Source organism: Taeniopygia guttata, chromosome 11, assembly GCF_048771995.1.
Source record: "Taeniopygia guttata chromosome 11, bTaeGut7.mat, whole genome shotgun sequence".
Classification (NCBI taxonomy): domain Eukaryota; kingdom Metazoa; phylum Chordata; class Aves; order Passeriformes; family Estrildidae; genus Taeniopygia; species Taeniopygia guttata.
Window position 1 is genome coordinate 4104872 of NC_133036.1, and position 21411 is coordinate 4126282.

The following is a 21411-nucleotide window of genomic DNA, read 5'->3' on the forward strand; positions in this document are numbered from 1 at the left end:
CAAAGAGAAGCCTGCAGTTAGATCCACAAAACTCAGAAGAAGCTCAGACCATTCCCATGACAGCTGGAGAGCTTCAAATGTGCTTTGCCATTGCAGGCAGATGGACAGATCTGTGACTTATTCCTATAACCCATTCCAGCAGTCAATACAACATACAAAGACATCCTTCTACCTGAAAGGAAGCATGGATGCTTTTCCTGCATCACACATACACAAGTACTGGGGCCAAGGCAGATTGCAGCCATTAGCTGGTTTTATGTCATTTAGAGTCCGTGAAAAGAGCAGAACTGCAGCTCCAGCAGGGCAGGCAAACCATAGGGATGATTTATGAATATTCACTCAGCTCACAAAGCACTCCAGGGCAGAAAACAAGCTTTTGAAATTAACTGAACTCTTCAAGGTTCTTAGTTTGTCTTGGCTTTGAGGTGTGAGTCACCAATACTTTTTTCTCCAAAATGAGCAGAGTCTGTACAGAGGACTGGGAGGATTCCTGGGCACGGAAATATGAAGTTAAGTGCTCTGTGAGGAAGATTTTATGTTCATAAAGCCTCCAAAGCATAGAGCCCACCCCATTAAGTTTTATGGGATACAATACTGAGACATACAGTACTGAGACTTCCTCAGCCCATGAAGGCTGGATCTTCAGGGCACTTGAGGCTCTTTCATTGAGCACTGAAATCTCCAGCAGCTTCAGTCACCAGTGCTTTCAGTTTGGTGCCCTGAAATTTTTCCACAGTTTCGGTGTTCAACAAAGAGGCTACAGAGTTTTGATCCTGACCATGCAGACCCTGTCATACATTTTTCATTCTCATCCATACAATAAGGTTATTGTGGTGCTCCTCAATGATGGCACTTCTAATTGTTCTCAGAAAAGCGTGAGCAGAGCCTGCATTCCCCTCTTGAGATTTGTGTTTCTGGTCTGCATTTGCTGGCTTAGATCAAACACCCTGGAAGGCAAAGATTTCCACCTGCATTTGGCCAAGAATGGGTTCAGTCTAGCACACAAGAGAAAAGAGAGTAAAACAAGAAGGTTGTCTTCACAAGTTTGCTGCACACACACAAGGAACAGGAGCTCCTCCTTTCCAGTTAATTATAGCAATAATAATTGAGTTTGTTTCAGCTAGTAGAAATATGAGATTTTCAAAGCAATGAAAGAAAAACTCTGCAGATTAGTCAACATGCCAAGGGTTTCAGGAGTCTGTGGGTGCTGTGGGACATTTACTTCTTACAAAGCAAGCAGAGGGTGTCATGAATTTAAGTGTCCTGCTTCACAAACAAGTGAAGCATCAGCCAGTGTGGACTATTACAGGAAGGCTGAACTCAGCTATTCCAGGGATGTCTAGACGTTCCCAGCCTAAATCTGAGACATCTTCCGGACACAAGTTGTGTCAGAGCACTATACTCCAGGAAAAATTGCTGTCCCAGTGAATCTCACCAAAAAAGACTCCACCTGAAAATGGCCAGCTGGCCCTGCCCTCACTGCCATGCTTTGTTGTGGGAGATTCCTCTCCCTCTGAGTAACAGAGCACCACAACCAACCAAGGTGGTCTGCATTAATGTGAATTAGCCCTTGTAGCAGGGGCTTACAGCAAAGAACAAGAATTTAGGGAAAGCAATAAATCAGCATCTGGAAAAAATTTTCTGGAGTCTTTCTGCTGTTCTTTCTGATACAAAGCCCCCACTTCATCAAGTTTCCACTTTCGGTTAAAGCAAGGCACTGTTGCTAACAATTTTAAATAGCCTTGTACATGTATGAATTCCTATCTGTTCCTATGAAATTCCACACATGTGCAGTGCAGACTGCTTTGTCTGTTGAGTAAGAATACTTGTTGATATGAAGTGGATTGCACAAAAAATCTTTTTCCTTGTGATTTCCTTCCTCCATACTCCTTTTGCCCTTTCAGCTGGATCACATAGTGTGGATGCTAAAGCCCCATCCCAAGAAACACAGGATGGTTTGGTGAACGGTTTCTGAAATCTCTGGCTCCATATTCTGCCTTAAGCATCTGTGTGAGCTCTTGTTTCTTTCCTCTGCAGGCTGATGCCAAGATGGTTTGCGATGTTGTAAGTCGGATGGAGGACACAGAGCCCTTCTCTCCAGAGCTGCTGTCAGCTATGATGAGGCTCTGGGCAGACTCTGGGATCCAAGAATGCTTCAACCGGTCCCGGGAATATCAACTTAACGACTCAGCCCAATAGTGAGTATCCCTGTCCTTAGCCTTGCATGTTAAGAAGCTGCATTTGGATTTGTTAAAGTTTTAAATGAAGTGAATGACCTCATAGCTGTGGAACTGAACAGGTCTCTGCTTGCAGTTTCGGATGTGTGTTGTGTCACAGGCCACTGCAAGGCACAAAGGATCAGGCAGGACATTCATGTCCCCTCTTGGCCAGTCTGGGGTCAGGTCTGTGACCCCAAGGGCAGGTTCCCAAACTGCTCCCAAATGTCTCAAGGTAGATTTTTGCAAACATGGATCTAGCGAATACAGGCAGATCAACCTGTGGGCACAGCAGATGGCTCCTTTGTCTATCTGATTGAGAAGAGGAGGGTGTGATCACCTGCTTTGTGCAGCAGTACAGCTCTTGGGTTTGCTTTGCTTTCCTCTGTTTGTTTTTCTTTCCCACTTTACTTTCCATAGTTGTACAGTGTACTGATAGGTCAGCTGGATTACAGCCAAGGGTGAGGGATGTCTTTACTTTTCCAGGGGTATTGAGTTACTCTTGTAATACAGTCAGTGGCTTCTCTACCATTAGGGACAACATCCAGATGTCATTCAATGGGAATTGGCTTTGGTTCATACTGTCATGAGGACAGGACATCCACCCATAAATGGCTGCTGTGGCTCTGAAGAGATGTCCAGTGTGTCCCCAGTTTCAGTTCAGACTTATTTATAATTGATCCAATATATTTATTTCCACCTAGGCCAGGAGACCAGAGGTTTTCATCCCATCATTTCAATCACAGCATCTGTTGCAGACAGGCAAAATGTCCCTGGCCCTGGACTGTATCTTGGGAAAGAGTCATTCAAAGGTGGTTAAGTAAAAACATAAGGACCAGACAGGCAGAGAGCATTCACTTCCCCAGTTGTACCCTTGGACTTTTGGTAATCAGGAAAACAGAAGCTTCCCAATGGTGTCAGGCAATGCTATGTCCATGCTTTTGACTGTCACAATATCCTGTATCAACAAGTTCACCAGCTGTTTCATGCACTTCTGGAGTTGTTATTGTGTTTGGATTGTTTGGCGTCTCTGCTTGGGGTGTTCTGGATATCTATCAAAACACAACCCAGGCACTGGTGTGGCTGCTGGTTTTGTTCTGTGGTGTGCCTGCTGCTCCCAGCTGCACCAGCTGTCCCATCCAAGCTGGCAGGGCAGCTGGGGAGAGCAGCTCTTGAGGTGCTGCAGCAGAAGGCAAATGATGACACATCATTTGGCATTGATGGAAAACTGAATGGGAAACCTGCAGATGTGTGGTTGGTGACACAGCATCTTACCCAACCATGATCACACCTCAGAGATGATCCTGGCATTCTGCTGCCTTTTAATCAGAACTAGGTGGATAATGGTTTGATCTGTATTTCATTGCATGTAATAGCAAAATAAGTTTTCTCCTGCCAAAAGCTTTTTCTTTTTCTTTTTTCTTTTTTTTTTTTTCACAAAATAAGGGTATGATGGCATAAAGATACCTTTAGAGACATAAATTATCTAAAATGCCAGTCCTAATTGCATTACAACTTTGTTGAAAAACCTTCAATTATTTTAGAGCCAATTACCTTGAGGAAAGTATTTTGATTTTCCTTCCATGCAAGATAGCAGTTGAAAATAATAAGCAGAGCCTTCCCAGTATGACCAGCTGCTGTGCAATTCATCAGCAAGAGCTCGGAAACCAAAAGCAGTTTCTAGACATCAACTGAAGAGTCTCTGTGCTGTAGTGTTCACAGCAATTGCAATCTAGGGCTTGCAGCCCAGCCAAATGAATTCTGGTGTCTCTGACAAAATCTCTTGCATCCAGATGAGGATGGATGACCCTCCATGCCAGGGCAGTGCTGTGATGCCTCTCTCCTTAGCTGCTCTGTGAGTTGTGCTGTGGCTGGACACATTTTTTTCTCTGGGCTAGGTTGGATGGGGAAGCTGGAGATAACAAAGTCCTTCTCATTTACAGCCCTGCTGGCGTTCAGGAGCCTCTGGTGGTTCCCCCGCTGGGAGCAAAGATGCAGTCACATGGCAGGGTGCCAAAACATCCTTCTGCACCTCTAGGCCCTGGTGCCATCACAGGACATGGTGGTGCAAGTGAGAGCTCACTTGGCACTTATTCATGCCCAATGGACCCCCAGTGAAAAGAGGCATATATTTTATTTAATTCTTCAATGCTTTGGGGTTGTTTACTTTTGCATGAGTGGAAGATTTGAGACAGTTTTATATTTTTTTTCTCCACCCTGGGAAAAGGCTTGTCTTTATTGACACTGATACTCAATTTCAAACACTAACAACTACAAAAAGTGTTTTCATTAGGGCTGAGAAAAATAAATTCCAGACAAGAACTGAATTCTAAGTTCCCCAAAGTCTGAAAAACAGTGACAGTCAGTGAGCTGCACTAGCATTGCATTTCAGGCTTCTCTTGGTGTTAAGCCTTAGGGACTGGCATTTTGCTGGCAGAAGGGAAGTTTCGTGCAGGAGCTGGAGATTGTGCCCCATGGCTGCTCAGCACATGCCACAAAACCTGAAGGCAGCAAGTGACCAGGTCGTGTTGTGGCCAGCCCAGGTGAGACCTTCAGGAGTGCTCCAGGCACTGCCCTTCACCCCAGAAACCACTGCCAAGTGCCCTGAATGCTTTCAGAAGCCCCCCCTGCTGCTTGGCTATTTCTAAGGAACCACCACCTGGGCTTCTCTGAGTCAGTGCTGCTGTTGTCTTTAATTGTTCTTCCAGTGCTTTACCTTGAGGTTTTTTAAATGGCTGGAACAACAGGCCCTCTGTTGCAGCCCCTGGGAGACCAAGTCACAGGCTAATCAATAGCCTGCAAGGGTCAAAAGCTTGGCTCTTACCAGTCTGTCATCAATTTCACTGAAAATAAGTTTAATTTTTTGTGTTAAACTAAACAAGAAGTGAATATTAGCTCCCTTGTGGAGCCAGATGGGCCAGAGCACATTGCTTTCTAGCCTCTGATACATGCAGACAGTATGGATTTCCTGCAAAGCTTTGTTTCTTTTTGGCCTCTAAAGTCAGCCAGTCCTTAGCAAGGACTTCATAGCTGCTGCAAAGGAGCAGTAGAAAACAGCACTTTTGCAAAGAAAATACATGATTGAGGAAGAGGGAAGGTTCTGTAATGGACCCCCTGTGTCTTGGACTGCATAAAGCAAAACCATAAGGAAGGCAAGACAAGGGAAGAGAGTAAGATGTAGCAATTGGTTTCATCTTTTTTTTGTTAGTGCATTTTTTTTTGTAGTTCCCTAAGGCAAATTTACGGGTGGGTTGAGTTCCACATTCCTTATATCTTGATTATGTTTTTATTCCTACTTAGTATCCTCTTCCTTTCTTGTCTCTATGCCTAGGAGCTACATCTACCTCTGATCATCAAAGAGTCTGGGCAATGCTGATGTCTTTTTCTTCTCCAGCCAATTTCTGTCTGTAGAAGCACATCTGTGACCCACATTTTGCTTTCAAAATCAGCAAAACAGAGGTTTCCAGCTGGTTTCCTTAATCTCCTACTTTTGTTCAGATTTTAAAATTGCCTTGTGTTTCCTAGCCTCGAGTTCCTGACTAGGCTGGTCAGTGGAGTGCAGCACATAGGGCAAGTCTGATCTTAGCCACCCAGTGATGGGGACCAGCTTTGAACAGCCTCCAAACTTCAGGGGGGAAATGGAGCAGACAGAGCATCCACACGAGCACTAATTTTCCTTGTGCATCTCCAAACAGGAACAGGCCCTGCAAGATGTGTAGGCAGAGACAGTTTGCAAGTACACAGACACAAAAAGCAAGAACCTATCTCAAGTTCTTCTCTTCCTGCTTCCAAGTACTTTGAAAGATCATTTGATAATGCCAGGGCTGTGAAACTACCGTGAAAATGTAAAATATTTTAGGCCTGCATTCAACCCATCCATCTTCACACATATCAGAGGTGTCAGGGCTAGGAAGCTTGTTGCCTTTGGCTCCCTCCATCAGGAGCCAAGGGGGAGAGAGATGCTTCTGAAGAGGGATACAGACCTCACTTCTCAGTGGAGAAAGAGATGCAATTGTGTTTGTTGCTCTAGCACAGCTAACCACAGCACTGACATCTCAAGTCTGTGCCAAATACCAAGCCCAAACTGGACAACATTTTGGTTTTTTCATCTTCAAGAACTGGTCTGGCAGTGCCTTACAGAAAAATGGCACCAGACTCAGAATAAAATACTGCAATGCCTTCCTTCTCACCCCATCTTGTGTGGGACTGTTTTCTGATCTATTTTCCTTGCAAAAGAATTGTCTTTGCACGACGCTATCACCTTCCCTACTGATTCTTACTGCATCCCACGTGCCAACACACATTTTGCATCAAAAAAGCAGTTAAGAAAGTAGAGCCAGATGTTGTTGTGATGTGGTGAATGGCTTCCAGATTGAGCTCTGACAAAGCAGCATTGGAACAGACTGCCCAGAGAGGCTGTAAAATCTCCATCCTTGGAAGTGCTCAACACTGAGCCACCTGAGCTAACTTTCAAACTGAATTTAACTTTGAAGTTGGTCCTGTTTTGAATGGGGGGATGGACCAAATGGACTCCAGAGGTCCAACCCACACTGGCACACTTGGGTTTGTTCTTTTTCCCTTCACTATTTCTCTGATAACACTGGGTTTAAAAGAGAAAGGTTCTTCGAGGTTTGCTGCAGTTTCCTATGTCTAGTAATGCAAGACCATGGAGCTCTATGATAATGTCCATGTCCCACAAGTCCCATGATCTAAACATTTACCTTGCTGGCTTCACCAGCAAGGCAAATATTTAAACCATGGGACTTGTGGGACTTGGTCATTATGCATGACTGTCAGGACATGATCCATTTTAATGAGCTGCAATTGTTTCTGTCGCGCTCAGACTAAAGAAAGAAAAATTATAGGTCATGGTTTTGGATTAATATTCCTATCAGGTGTGTAGATTTCATTTCCAGTCACGGTTTTTGCATTAGAATATGGTTTTCTGCACACCCATCTTACTCGTGCCTGTCACTTGCGCTCCCTTGCATTTAATTGGAGGCAGTAGCAGCATAAATGGAACAATCCAATTAATTGGGATGACTTGCATTGCACTGTTTATTGAACAATGCACCTTTGTGTCTTGGAGCCAAATAAAGCAAAAAGGAAAAAGTACATCAGAAGTGTAGAGGTAGGTACATTTGTCTGAATTTATGATTTAATTTACCCCAGTAAGTAAATATGCCCACCAGCTCTGAATAATCAAGTTGCCCCTTCAATAAGAAAAGCAAAACAGTCCATAAAGACCAGAGCTGGTTGACTGGAATCACCAACCTTGCTCCATTCCCACAAATGAGATGCAAATCTACTTCTAGGGAGGAGCAGCTCTGCAATGTCTGCTGGTGCTGGTGCTGATTCTGGCTCTGGAGTGGGGCTGTTTCTTGTCAGTGCAAGGTGAGGGAGACACGGGCAATCTGAGCTTCAGCCTTGTTATAGTCTTGCAGGGCTTGGTAGAGGTCTTAGTTTTTGTAATTATCCTCATAAATTAAGGAATTGCTGTTATTATATGGCTTCACCTAGGGCTGAGTGTGAGGTGGAGGAAGAGCACAATAGGAAAGACATTATGTTTTAAATCAGTTGGATGTTTTCCAGCATCTCCCCTCCATCTTCATCCACCTGGAACACCCAATTTCACCAAAATTGGGTACAAACTCTCCAGGGGCTGCCTCTGTTGGCCCAAAGCAGAGTGGAGAGCACATCAGATTATCTGAATGTGTTAAGTCACCTTCCTACCCCACCAAACTCTGACAGGAAAGCAGGAGGATTGAACTTCTTTGGCAGAAAATTCACAGGCAGAGGTCTGCAGGACTCTGCATAACACAGCCTCCTCAAAAGACACTGGATCTCGTTATAGTACCCATCCCACTTGGCCCCTCTCAGACCCCAGGGCAGAGGCAGAGCTCCACCAGATCCCCCTCTTTTGGGGTACAGCTCTGAAGAGACACAGGAGATACAGACTGCCCTGCAAGGGGGAGCAGAGAAGCTACATCAGTAGTTCATTCCTTGAGCACAAAAGCACAGCAGTACCTGCCACCTCCCTGCCATTTTTCATTCTGTGTTCCATCGTAACTCTGTTGTCTTTGGTCTGGGATTAGTAAAATCTTGACACCTTGAGTAAGTAAATTGGTATTTAATGAGACACAACTAAATGGGCTCATCAGAACAGGGCTGTCCCCATTTTGGCAAAGCTCACACCAAAAGGGTAGGAGCTGAGGTAGTTCACGCTGCCTGGAGGAGGAGACACTGCAAGAACTTGGAGATGATCTCTTCTCTTTTCACATTTTGCTTAGTGGTGAGGAGCAGGCAGCACCATCTATAAACACAGCACAGGACATCCCCCCAAGGAAACCTGCTGAACCACAGTCCTGAACCCCGGATAATCTGTTCTCATCTCTAACTGACAGACCCAACAGGAATTTCTTCCTGCCTTGTGAAGGGCTGTGGGTGACAGATTTGGCGCAGAAAGATTTGACTTTTTTTGGCTGAGTATTTGTGTATTTTTAGGCTGAAATGTCCTTATGAAACCAGCTGGAGCTGGCAGGCTGCCACCAAGGGTTGAGGTTGGGTTTTTTTTGTTCCGTTCAGTTTGTTTTTTCACTGCTGCCCCTATTGATGGCTGCAGCCTCCCTCTCCCACCAGCTCTGCCCTTCCACAGGCAGCACTCACACCCTAAAGTGAGCCCCTCACTGTCTCCTACCTTTCACCCCAACCCAACAACCCATCATCACACCAGGGCGTGGCAATGCTGGGATGCAGCTTCACAGCCAGGGAGTCCAGATTCTCCTGGGAACTCGCAGCCCCTGCTCCTCCTCCCATGCAAAGCCAAGGAATCCAAGCTTCCCTCTTCCTTTCTGCACCCTGAGGTTTGACGTACTGTGCACCCCCAGCTCCACCATCACACCCTGCCCTGCAAGACAAGCAGCATCACTCACACAGGCTGAGAGCAGGACCCTGAGGGGTGCACCAGAGAGGCTCTCAAGGTAACTATTGCTCCTAGAAGCTGCTTAGGGAATTGGATAGCTCTGGGGAGGCATTTGTCCCCCCTGTGTGTGTGATTCCTGCTTTATGCCAGCTAATCAGCACCCAGCTCTGCACACTGGGGGCTCTGAGCCCTGTCCCCCAGCAACGTGTGTGACCACGTGGGGACCATCCGGCTGCTCTCAGCCTCCTGATTCTGCAGTGTGTCTGCAGGAAAATCTGTCAGGAGACCACCATGCCGAGGCTCTTCACACGGCTGGCGTCAGGTCTGGCACCATCTGTGAGGCTGGGAGGTGAGCGTGGCGGTGGCATGTGGTTTCCTGATGTATTTGCTACCCGTTTGAAATCCTTAAATGGCAAAGCATGGCAGGAATGCAGGGATTTCTTTGTAGCCAGGCTCCACGATGGAGCAAGCTGCCTTCCACACAGGTCTGCAGCCACCAGTGGTGAGATGCTGCACAGCTGCCTGTGCCCCCCCCTCCCCATGTCCTTTCCCAGAAATCATCCTAGTTTGTAAGGAATAGTTGAAAAGGACTTTGCTGCAGCACATTGGGAACTCTGGGGCAGAGCTGCCTGCACCAGCCATGGGGTGAACAGCCCAGGAGGAGCCACTCCAGCCTAGGACAAGCCCTGTGCCAAGCAGGATCAACCCTGTGTGCTCAGGATGCAGTTATCTTCCTTCACAGTTTCTGATTCCTCCTTGGATCATCCCATTCCCCATCCCATGCCCTGCTCAGGGCTCTGACACCACTGTGTCAGAGTGGTGCAATTCATCAGGCCCCACGGTGCAGTAGAGCTCCAAAAGCTTTTGAGTGACTGCTAGAGGTGTGCAGCTGCTGCCACTCACTCTCGCCACCCTCTCCTGGGAACCAGACAGTGCACACACACTCACCCTTCCCGCTAGAAGAATGCAGCATCCCCATCCTCAGGTTAGGAGTTTTATCCAAAATCCAACTTTAAGGTTAGGAGTTAAATCCAAAATCAATCACAAGCTTAGCTAAAACTTCCTGTTTTTCAAAATATATTTAGAGAACCATTGGAAAATTGCTTTTATGTGCTGCTTCCTAAACCCTCTGGCTTGTACTTTAAAGCCTTTTGTCTGTGAACGGGAGAGCTGGAAAGCCCTTTTTTATTTCCTTAAGCAAATAGCCCATCTAATATCCAGCCTTGAGGGGCTTCAGAGAGCAAGAATGAAGGGGGGAAAACCAAGGATGTAGCAAACGTTGCGACACGCTGTAAAATCACCAGATCACAGCAGTCAGCAGTGATGGGTTTGAAGCAGCAGCTCTGCGCCCATGAAGGGAGGGCGGCACAGCCTGTCAGGACGGCAGAGCCGTGGTGCCGTGGGCCAGCAGCTGCAGCTCCGTGTCGCGGTTCCCGGCGGGGACAATGACACGCCGCGCTGCCGAGCTGCTGAGGCGGCGGCGGGAGCGGCGGAGTGAGGCGGGAGCCGCCGGGGCCGGGCGGGCACAGCGGGGCCGGGCGGGCACAGCGGGGCAGGGCGGGCACGGCGGGGCCGGGCGGGCACAGCGGAGCGAGGCGGGAGCCGCCGGGGCCGGGCGGGCACGGCGGGGCCGGGCGGGCACGGCGGGGCCGGGCGGGAGCACAGCGGGGCCGGGCGGCTGAGGGCCCGGGGAAGCAGAGTCCCAACGCCGGGCTGAGACGGTTCTGTGCGCTGGGATTCGCTCCCTGGAGCTACGGGCGCTGATTCGTTCACAGACTAATGGATACAAGAGCTCTAATTAGCCCTGGAGCAAACAGCACTTTGTGTCTTGCTTATCCAGGCCATGTGCTGAGCAACCCCCAGCCGACGAGCTGCATTTTGGGTGGGAAGAGGGGAAATATGGGGTCCTTTCTCCAGGCCTGAGCAGCACGGACTCGTGCTTGGCCATGGCCAGTGCCCTGTGTGTGGTGTGTAAAGGGAGTGTCTTGGGAGAAGCCTTCACCAGGTGCAGGCGGCAGGGGGGCTGTGCTTTTCCTTTGGGATTTCATACAGCCCTGTGGACAGCGGCACTCCCGGGCTGGGGCAGTGCCAGGGGTGGCCTGCCTGCCTCCTCCCTCTCTTGGAAACCTGAAGGGGTTTGTTTGTACCTGGTTTTCCCCAGAGCACTCAGAGATAAGGCTCTTGTTGATTTGGGCAGCAGAGCCGAAGGCAGACAAATGTGATGCTGCCATGGCACTGCTCACTCTACCATACAGGCTGGGCATGAGCCCCATCAGTACAGAGGGCCTAACACACTGCAGACAGATTTTGGACCTTTTCCTGTATTTTTTTCTTCTTGCTCATGCCACACACTAGTTGGAACTAACTAGGTTCATATTAGTCCATTCATCCACACTTTTTACACAATTGCAGTAAAAATAACAGAGATGGTCTATGAACTATTGTTTCACCTTCCCCACCTATGTTCCTTGCCTTCAGACCACTGATATATCGCACAGATACAAACCCAAAAGTTCTGTATTCTCGGTCCACCCAGAAAGCCTTGTAACCCCTGCAACCTGCCTCTCCCCCTGCCCAGCTCAGGCAGGGCACTCCTGCAGGGCCTGCTCTGCTTGAGAGCACAGGCTCAGGGCAGGGTTTCTTAGCTTGTTCATGACAGCAGAAGGAGGCTGGAGAACAGCAGAGCGAACACCCATCCTTGTGCCAAAGTCCACATGTTTACAACTTCCCCACCTTCAATACCTTTAATGCATTTGAATGTTTGAGTGCCTTGAGAAGGGACCTCCTCAAAGGTCCCTGGGCACCCTGAGACTCTCTGGAGATTGAATTTATTGGGGAAAATAGAGAAGAAATTATTCTGAGCCTAGATTTTAGGCAGCACCTACTCCATGCTGCTGGGAGGGGAAGGAGGAGATACAGGGGAGAGGGAAGCCAGCCACAAACTGCTCCATGGACACCGAGGAAGTGTCAGCTCTGGTTTTGGTGGTTAGTCCAAGTCATTTGCTGGGGATTTACAATGCACTTTGTGTCATTGTAACCTCTTCCTTGCTGGGCTACACTGTCACCCCAGTGCTGAGCAGCAGGTTTGCTGGGAACACCAGGACTGAAAAGAAATTTAGTGCTTTAGAGCTGCAAGCCTGGTCCATGAAACACCATGTGAGTCGTCACTGTAGCTCTGAGACTTTTACAGCACTTTTAGTGATATAGATCAGAATTTCCCAGTCCTTCGGTATTGCTGTTGATATGTAAGATTTGGCAATAGCATAAGAACCATTTCCAAATCCTCCTTCAGGAAAACACCAGCCAGTACATCCTACTGAGCATCATTAATGTCAGTTTAAACATTTGCAGTTAAACAGATCCATGGTCTTGCAGTCCCCAACATGAGAAATACTGCACCAGTGCGCTGCACAGTGATGCCAAATATGCTAAGGGCAGGAATAAGAGAAAGAAAGAGACAGAGGTAGCTGATGCTAGTTAGCAGATGCTGAGAGCTGGGAATTGATAATGGAGTCCAGGCAAAAACCTTTACTCAAATTAAACTAATTTTAAAGAAGCAGCTTCACATGAAAAAATCCCCAGAGGACCTTCTTGTTGAACAAAAATGCATAAACAAAGAAATTACACAAATGCAGAAGTTAAAAAAAAAAATCAGGAAAAAAGGCTGCACATTTCTGCCCAAGAGCTCAACTACCTATACCTTGCCCAGGGAACTACACATGGGGATGGAAGAGTCTCTTCCCCCACACATGATAAAGAGCTGAATCTCCTGATCCACAGTCTCCATCCAGTCCCAGCTGCACCCAGGGCTGGCAGTGCAAGGTGTAGGATTAGCACCCTCTCTGGAGTCCCAGCAAAGGTCAGCACAGTGTGGGACTCCCTGGCTTGTCAGGGCATCCCATGGTGACAGTGGGGAGCAAGTAGCTTTGCTGCATGGAAGGCAAACCTCCTGTATGAACAGATAACTCACATCAACAGGCAAAGCCTGAAGAAAAATTGGACAAAATCCAATTTCTTTCTTTACATATGCTCCCCTGACTCCCCTGACACATGTTCCCAAAACAGCAGGACCACATTATGCTCCTCTGGTTTCGGCTGCAGTCCCCCAGGTGCTCCCCTCGTACCACAGTGAGGCACATCACGCTGGCTCCCTGCCTGTGCATGCCAGGCCTGGGCACGTGGGGCATGCCTGCTCCATGGCCCTTTTCTCTGCAATGCTGCTTCTTCTTTTTCCTTACTTATGCCTTAGATCTCATCAGTCCAGTCTTCAGCCCTAAGGCCAAGTGGGTCATGCAGTGAGCATGTGAAGAAGACCCCACAAGAAAAATATTTATGGGGATGCAGAGGCAAGGGACAAGCAACAGTGCAGATATGACCCAGATCCATCCTGCAGCCTTACCCTGTATGGACCTAAGGAGGCATTCCTGTGATCCAGGAGGTTATTTCTATTTTCACTTGGTAGTGGGAGCCAAAAAAAACCTCTGTATTTTGAGAAGCTTCAAACATTGATTGGATACGGCTGATCCTTCCATCAGCTGGTGCAGTGCCACCAGATGAATAAATCTTGCATACATCTGTAATTACTGCTTAGCTTGTGTTTAAGTGCTGTGTCATTGATCTACAGAACTCATCAAAATCCATAAGGGAATGCATGAAATTATATTGGATAGAGCAGAAAGGTACATGACTACATATATTTTCAGCCTTGTTTGTTCGCAAGAAAAAAAAAAAAAAAAAGAAGAAAGCATTTATTTATCTCCATTCAAATTCTTGGGTTAACTTGTGATTTAATCATCACTTGTAACACCATTTTATCAGCTGCTCTTTATGTAGGGAATATATTTCTTTCTTGTAGTGGGCCTTAATAAAATACATTCAGTTTCTACTGGCCTTGCAGTACCTGCCCCTAAGTGGGCAAAATCTCTATTAAAATAATGGAAGAATATTGCTTGAGGTTTATAAAACTCCATATGGAAAATTCTAGTGGTCAAAGCTTCTGACTGCATTTTAGGGAACCCAAAGTGATTTCCAAGTGCCACCACAGCCTTTCCATCGTATCCTCAGGCAAATCATCTATCCCCTTAATACTTCTATTCCTCCTAAAGCAAGTGTGATTAACAGTATTTCCCTGCTCCAGTGGGAGGCATCCTGCTCAGCAGGAGCTGAGGTGCAGCAGGGAGCAGGGGCGATGCTTTGCTCACCAGCCCTCTGCTCGAGGTGCTCTCGTCCCCTCCTGCAGCCAAGAGGAAGCACACCAAAGGCATTTATTGGGAATAAAGCCCACCATGTCTGGAAGAACTGATGTTTTCCAGACCTAATGTTTCTCTGGCCCAGCTCCATCCTCCCACTGGAAGTGAAGTGCTCCTGGGTCAATTCAAACTTCTCCCACAAGCAGGGAGGAACTCCTGCTCCGCCCAGCTGGCTTACTGCAGCACCTTGGCCCATGGCTTGCTCCCAAGAGATGTGGTCACTGACAGGTCCATGGGCAGGCAGCAGAGGCTGCTTCTGGCAGGGACAGGTCCCCAGAGCACAGACAAAAGTCTGCACAAGCTAGCTCAAGTGCAGACAGCTTTTCCCAGCCCTGTGGAGGAACATGCCTCTGAGGTGGTGTCCTCAGCTCATCTCCCACAACACCACAGCAGCTTTATGGCTAGGCTGTCCCATACAGAGTATCCCAAAGCTGTTTTGTCATGCAAATGTCCCTGGTGCATCTTGAGCTGAGCACAGGGATCAGCCCACTCCTGCAGAGGCCTGGGAGCAACCCAAACCCCTGTCTGGAGGACTGCAGGGGCCTAATCCCAGGGGAGGGTGTGTGGTGACAGAAGACTGTAGTAATAGACATCTGAGGTTGTTTGTGCCAATAAAAGAGGGAGAAAGGAAAAATGAGGGGCCAGCAGGTAACAGCCATTCCTGGTGAGAAGAATCAAGCTGTTTTGATATATATCAAAGATATAAACAATCTTCTCCTGACAACAATTCAGTTGAACATTTTCTAAACAGATGAGAAACTCCATGAATTTTCCCTTACGTGTCTCTGCTTCTGGATCCGGCCTGGATTGAAACCAAAATGCTGCAATACCACAAGCAAAGCTGTTCTCGAAGGAGCCTCAGCCTGACAGCTGCTGAGAAGGACCAGAAAGTCCATTTGCGTAGCACAGATTTTACACGCCCGAGAGATCTACCTATGTCTGGGATAACTAAGATATTTTTAGCGTGCAGCCAGGGGTAAAATTTCCAGGTTTTGCTTTTGCTACCTATGAGTCACATCTGCTCATGGCAAAGCACTGGCTAATTTTGGTACCCATGGTTTTTGGCAGGGATGCTTAAATGTCATTTGAAAGCAGAAATCCCCATAGCTTGCTAATAGATCAGGAAAATGGACAGATGAGAAGATCCAGAGATATGATTCCCACTCCATCACCAGCAATGCATCTTCCTCAGCAGGGTGAGTGGATAAATGGGGCCCCTGATTGAAGTCAGCTCCCGACAGACCTACCCCACTCCTTGTAACTGCACCATCATACAGCCAAGGGCATCCTCCAGCTACCTGATATGAGAACACAGATGTCATTAAGTGATGCTTTCCTTTGCAGCATTAGATCTAAATCCCTCACCGGTGCTATCCCTGCTGCAGACAGACACCAAGCACTACAAAACACTGCAGCTATATCTAATTCTTTTCTTCCCGCTTAGAAATGGCGATGCTAATGCTACTTCACCAACAAGTGTGTAAATAGATGTCCCAGGCTTTGTGCACACCCCAGTGAATATCTCTGGCCAGCGGCTGATCAAAAGGTTAAAGTCTGTGGGACTGGTTTCATCTGTGGTCCCAGCTGTCTGCTTTCCAGGGCTGGAGTAATTCTGAGTAATTAGCTCATTTGGCCTTGGGGCCAAATTGAATGTTTGCTGTCTCATGCAAGGAGCACTGGGGCAAGCAATCCTTCTTGCCTGTGCTGGTGTGCTCACTGGAGCCTGTGCATGCAGCAAACTGGGTTATTTGATGTCTCTCCCCTGTTTGGGCTCAGCAGATGCTTGTGAATGCACATGGGGCCCTGCTGCAGCACGGGGCCTGCATTCTCTGAGCAAGACTCCTTTCCAGAACAAGCCATTCATTATCCCAAACTCCCTGGGGCTTATTTTTAGCCCCTCCTTTTCTTTTCTTTCTTCTTTTTACAGTATAGAAAACCATCAGCTCCACTGTCAGCCAGCTTATAACAGCAGTCCTGGAGCAAATTAAAAAAGCTTCAAACCCACTGACTCTGTTGCATAAAGGTTTAGGCACAGATCCTGCTCACTTCCAGAGTTCCAAGTCCCACCATTCCTCATCCCTTTTCCAGCTCAGCTACTGTCCTTCAGAGCTGGGTGTCAGAAGGAAGCAGAGCCTTACGTAAAGCAGGAGCAAGGCTGGAGCTTTGAGCTTTCCTCTGCTTCAGCCGAAGTTCGATCAGTGCCTGCGGCTGCCCTGCTGTGAGAGGACACCTGTGTGCAGGGCCACCAGGAGAGAAGACCTTGCACAGCCTGAGCCATGCGTCATCCTGGGCTTACGCAGAGCCCCTGGACTGACACAGCCAGCCCCTGTCAAAATCCTCTGCTTATGAAACAAAGGCAAAGGTGCCTTGTGGTCAGCAGCTCCATGCTAAACAACAGTTTGAATCACAGATTTTATATAAAACAGTGTCATTGCCCAGATGAGGACACTGCTAAAAGGCACCACAGCGCTGCTGGTGGACTGTGGTCACCATATCTACCCTGTGTAGCAGCCCCAGGGGCTGGTGTTACACTGCCTGGTTCTCCAAATAGCATCAGATGGAGTGACCATAAAACAGATGGTCACTTGTAGAACGAGGCAGCTATGGCTCCTTCCTTTCTCCATCTCAGAAAGGATGTGGGACGTGAGGAAAACCCCTTTCTATGTGACAAAGGGCTCCAAAGTGCTTCCGTGAAGTAATGTCTTGGTAGCAGAGTAAAGATGCTGCACGGTGGATGTTGTGGAGGTCTCAGAGATGTCTACAGAGAAACAAGTGGGAGATAGGGAAGAGAGAGAGGACAGCTGTTCCCATTCAAAAATTAACAAAGTTAAACTCTGACATGGCAGTTTAAAAACCGGAAAAAGGCAGTTTGTTCACAGACAGGGTAGCTGAGCTTGGAAATTCCTTGCTGCAGATGTGGTTGTTAGAAGCCTAAATTGCTGCAAAAAGTGCCTAGACAAATTTCTGGAAGAAAAGTCATTGAGGGGTAATAAATATAAAGATATCACACTTCTCTTTGAAACTCTGTTCTCCATATGAACTCCTGGAGGCTGGGAAAGCTGAATACTGCATGCTTGCCCTCTATTCGTACTTTTCTCTTAATATCTGCTCTTGGACACTAGCTAAGCTAGGTGAGTCATTGATCTGACCCAGACACATTGTTTTTCTCTTTTGTAAGGGCTCTGATATGTCAAAAAAAATATCTTTTTCATTCCCTCTTACGTCCCATCCAATTTTCAAACTTCAATGCAGAACGATAAGCCCACATCTCCTTTCCCGGGGCCCCTCCAAAATCCTTTTTGGGGAAGTTTCTCATGCTTGTTTTTCCTCCAAAATGCACCTCACCTCCAGCTCTGTGATCACAAACTCAAATCATAACACAGTGGCCTTTAATTCCAGCAGTAAGGAGCAGAGACCTGGCCAGAGCTGACACCTGTGAGCAAAGCCAGCCAGCACTTGCACCTGAAGACCCCTCATGTCCTCAAGTACCTTTGTTACACAGCTGCTATTTAGTGACTCTTCTCATCCACATGTGATGCTAAAAATTATTCTGGATCCAGTCATGCCTTGGAAAACTGCAAGTCTAACTAGGACAGCTAAACGCCAACCTGCTTTTATTCATTCCTCCTGCCTATCATTAGTATTAATATCAACTTGTCAAGTTGATCTTGATGTACAAGCCCTGTACAGCCTTGCTTCAGTGCAGGGCCAAAACCATTAAAAATGCATCACAGCGCGGCATCTTTTTTGTCAAGATTTGGCACCTTCCTTTAATAGCAGGGATCATCCTCCCCACTCCCCAGAGATGAGTTATGAAAACCCATGGCATCCAGCAAGGTTCTTTCAGGAAAGTAACCCCAGTAATCCCTGAGCCTGGTGACCATCACTCCAGCTGCAAGCAGCCTGCAAAAAGCAGGACCAGAAGTGACATCTCACTGGTTGGATTAAGTTAGGGGAAGGAAGCTGGGGGGTTTTCATGCTGGTGTCTCATTTGGTTGGATGTGAGATGAGATTTATCATTAGAAGCAGCAGCAAGATAGCAGGGCTTGCCATATAATTCATATGATTGCCATGGAGGCAGCACTGGCTGATGGAGGAGCACAGCCAGAAACACTAAACACATTACCAAAAGTTCAGGAGCAAATTCCCAAGACCTTCCTTCTCTAGGCTGGACTGAGAAAACACCAATGTTCTTGCTCTCAGATGAGTTACTCATTCCCTAAGGTCTTTTCCCTGCTTGCCATAAGCCACATGGAAATACCTCAGGAACAGTGTGTACCGCACTTCTGGCTTTTGCTAGGGGGAGAGGAGGGCTCTGCACAGTCTCTGCCCTCAGACAGGATTGATTCTTGAAGGGATACCATGCCACTGCTTGGCAACATTTCAAGCTTTTCATAACTGACGATTATTTAAGACACCTGTGACATCACCTCTATGTGTGCTGGATTGGTGCTGTATTCTGAGAGTGGGCTGTGCTTGATTTTCCCCTTTCCCTCAAATATAACAGCAGATCTGACTGGATATAGGGTCTTCTGAAAAAGCATTGTGGTTCCATGACCTCTGGGTACTTGCCCAGCACCAGCTGCCCTGGGCAGCCAAACCAAACTGTGTCACACCTTCAGGCAGCAGTGCCCACATGGATTTGCTCTCTGGTAGGAGATAACTACAAGAGTTTCTTGTTACAGAGTTTACTCTGCTGTTGTAGAGCCACTACTGACAGTCCCTAAATCCAGTGCTTATCCTCTATACTCTTACTCTACAGCCACTAAATATTACATGGTTTTAATGCTAAATACACATTGAATTGTGTGTGCATCATTGAAAGAAAGGAAGAAGATAAGGTGGAAGATAAGATCAGATACAGGCAGCCTTCCATCCATGAGCAAGGAAGGAGTGCTCAGATAGAGCCATCTTTACATAATCATTTAGATTTAGATGAGATGGAGCTTGCTCATGACAACTTTGATTAAAAACTCAGCATTTGCCAGGACACAGTGTTGGAGCTGCCCCTTGAGTGCTTCAGTACATAAGAGTCCAAAATAGCCCAGCAGTGACTCAGCTGCATGTGTTGACAAATGGGGATCTGCTTCCTCATCAAATACAACACAAGCCAACAAATCGAGGCTGGGGTATCCCACACACACATGGCCTTTCCTTCACAGAGAAGACATGGCCAGAACTCAGGACAGCTGGGATAGAGGAACCACTGGGAAGATACTGCTGTCTCCAGGCTTGCTCCTGGAGCTGAAACTCCAACTCCTACTCCCTGCAGATCTGCCCCAGACCAGGATCCAGCTGTAGCTGCAGCTGTACTGCAGCTCGTTGAGCACTGAGGATGTGAGCATGGCATCAGCATGGTGTGAGCACCTTGGGTGTGCACAGGGACAGCTGGATGATGCAAAAAGACTGCCAAGGTGTCACCCTCAAGGCAAGAAAAACCCAACAGATATTTAACCATCTATTGAGCCAACAGACATTTAACTGTCTATTGAGCCTTTAAGCTCAATAGATGTGAATGTCCATCTGTGTAAGTTTTGCCGCAGGTAGCCAGCCTTGACCACAGCCTGCACCTCAGCTGCACTTCTTCATCCAAGAAAGCAGCCAGTGGAGCTTTTGGCATAGGCCAAGTCCTGGGAGAAGGTTCCTGTGGTAGCCAAGAGCCTGAGGAGGGGTCCCTGTGCACGTGCTGCACGTAGGCTGCTGCCGCTGAGCCACTCCCGTGGGACACCTGGACAAAAGTTCCTTTTCTCCATGCAGTGTCTCTGGCTCCAACAGTGCTGCTACCAGATGCTTTTGGAGACAGCAAATGAAAGGGCAACACTACTCTGTATAGCTGTTCACTGTCAAGTAGCCTGTATAGAGCTCCTGCCTTTCTTAGCCTCTGTTCAATGATCTCCTCTCCCCGTATTTGTGAATTGCCATTTCCTCTGCATCTTGCTTTTAACAGCATAAAATAGTTGGGCTTCACCTCCCTGAGCATGGTATACAGAGTGACTCAGGAACCTGCAATCTGCTTCAAAACAAAGCATTTAAAATAAAAGATATAAGCAGTAATGGAGCTACTCAGCTCAGGAACAGAAATGCTAGAGGGTTTCTCATGTACTCACAAACCTTCTAACCTTCCTTCAGCTTTTTTTAACCCCTGCAAACCTGGGTCAAGGCAGGCTGCAAGTAAGAGCTGATGTGTCATTTCAGATATGCTTCAACTCCAGCATGCAAACCCTGGAGCTGGGAAATGGAAGAGCTCTGATGCCAGCACCAGTGACGTGGAAGGGGGAGCCGAGCTCTCACTCCACGGCCTCCAAAGTGCTCTTATTTCTGCTGGTTAAACAGATGCCAGCTTCTGAGGGGATTATGTGTCATAGAGCCTGTTGGCTGTGACAACTAATTATCTCTCACAACAGTTTGGCCTTGAGATTTTTAGCTCAAAAGGCATACCAGCAGTGCTGCCATCCAGCACCATGTGTAGCAATTTGTCCCCACTTGGGTTTCCCTGTTCCCAAAGAGGTGGCACCCCCAAAGTACACTGTTCTCCCCCAGCTCAGGCTCACACCAGCAGTTCCTTCCAAGCAGCATGGGCAGGGAGCACCAGCACTCCAGTGAAACCTCAGAGGTGCTTCCTGCAGGAGCTACGGAGAACAAGCAGCAGCTAAAATCAGCTCAGCATCCAAACAGCAGCCTGGCTGATCCTCCCATTCCCACAGCTGGGTGTTAGTGTGGCAGCCATGCCATGGCACCCTCCTCCAGCTGAGCTTCACAGGCTGCACACACCAACAGGGTCCAGCTCAGCTGCAGCCAAGTGCAGGGGGGGAAATATATGCCACAGCCTGAGTCTCTTTCTAGAGGAGAGCAGGCAAAGATGTAAACAGTTTTGGAATGCAGCCTCAAAACCAGCACTGAAAATGTTTTATAACTTCATATAAATTGATGGCTGACCCCCATCGAGACTCCCGGGAACAGATGAAAAGCAGATCCAGACAACTGAAAGAATTTAAGTCATTGAGAAACAGAGTGCTGGAAAAGA

At 47.5% G+C, this 21411-nt stretch overlaps 1 protein-coding gene across 2 annotated transcripts in view; it reads left to right on the forward strand.

The window, feature by feature from the left end:
- GNAO1 (G protein subunit alpha o1) overlaps nt 1-21411 on the forward strand; it is a 140614-nt gene that overhangs the window by 90222 nt on the left and 28981 nt on the right. For both annotated transcript variants that reach the window (XM_004174988.6, XM_002190150.7), the window contains exon 4: nt 2038-2198. In XM_004174988.6, the coding sequence (XP_004175036.1) occupies nt 2038-2198 (161 nt within the window). The remainder of the gene's footprint in view (nt 1-2037; nt 2199-21411) is intronic.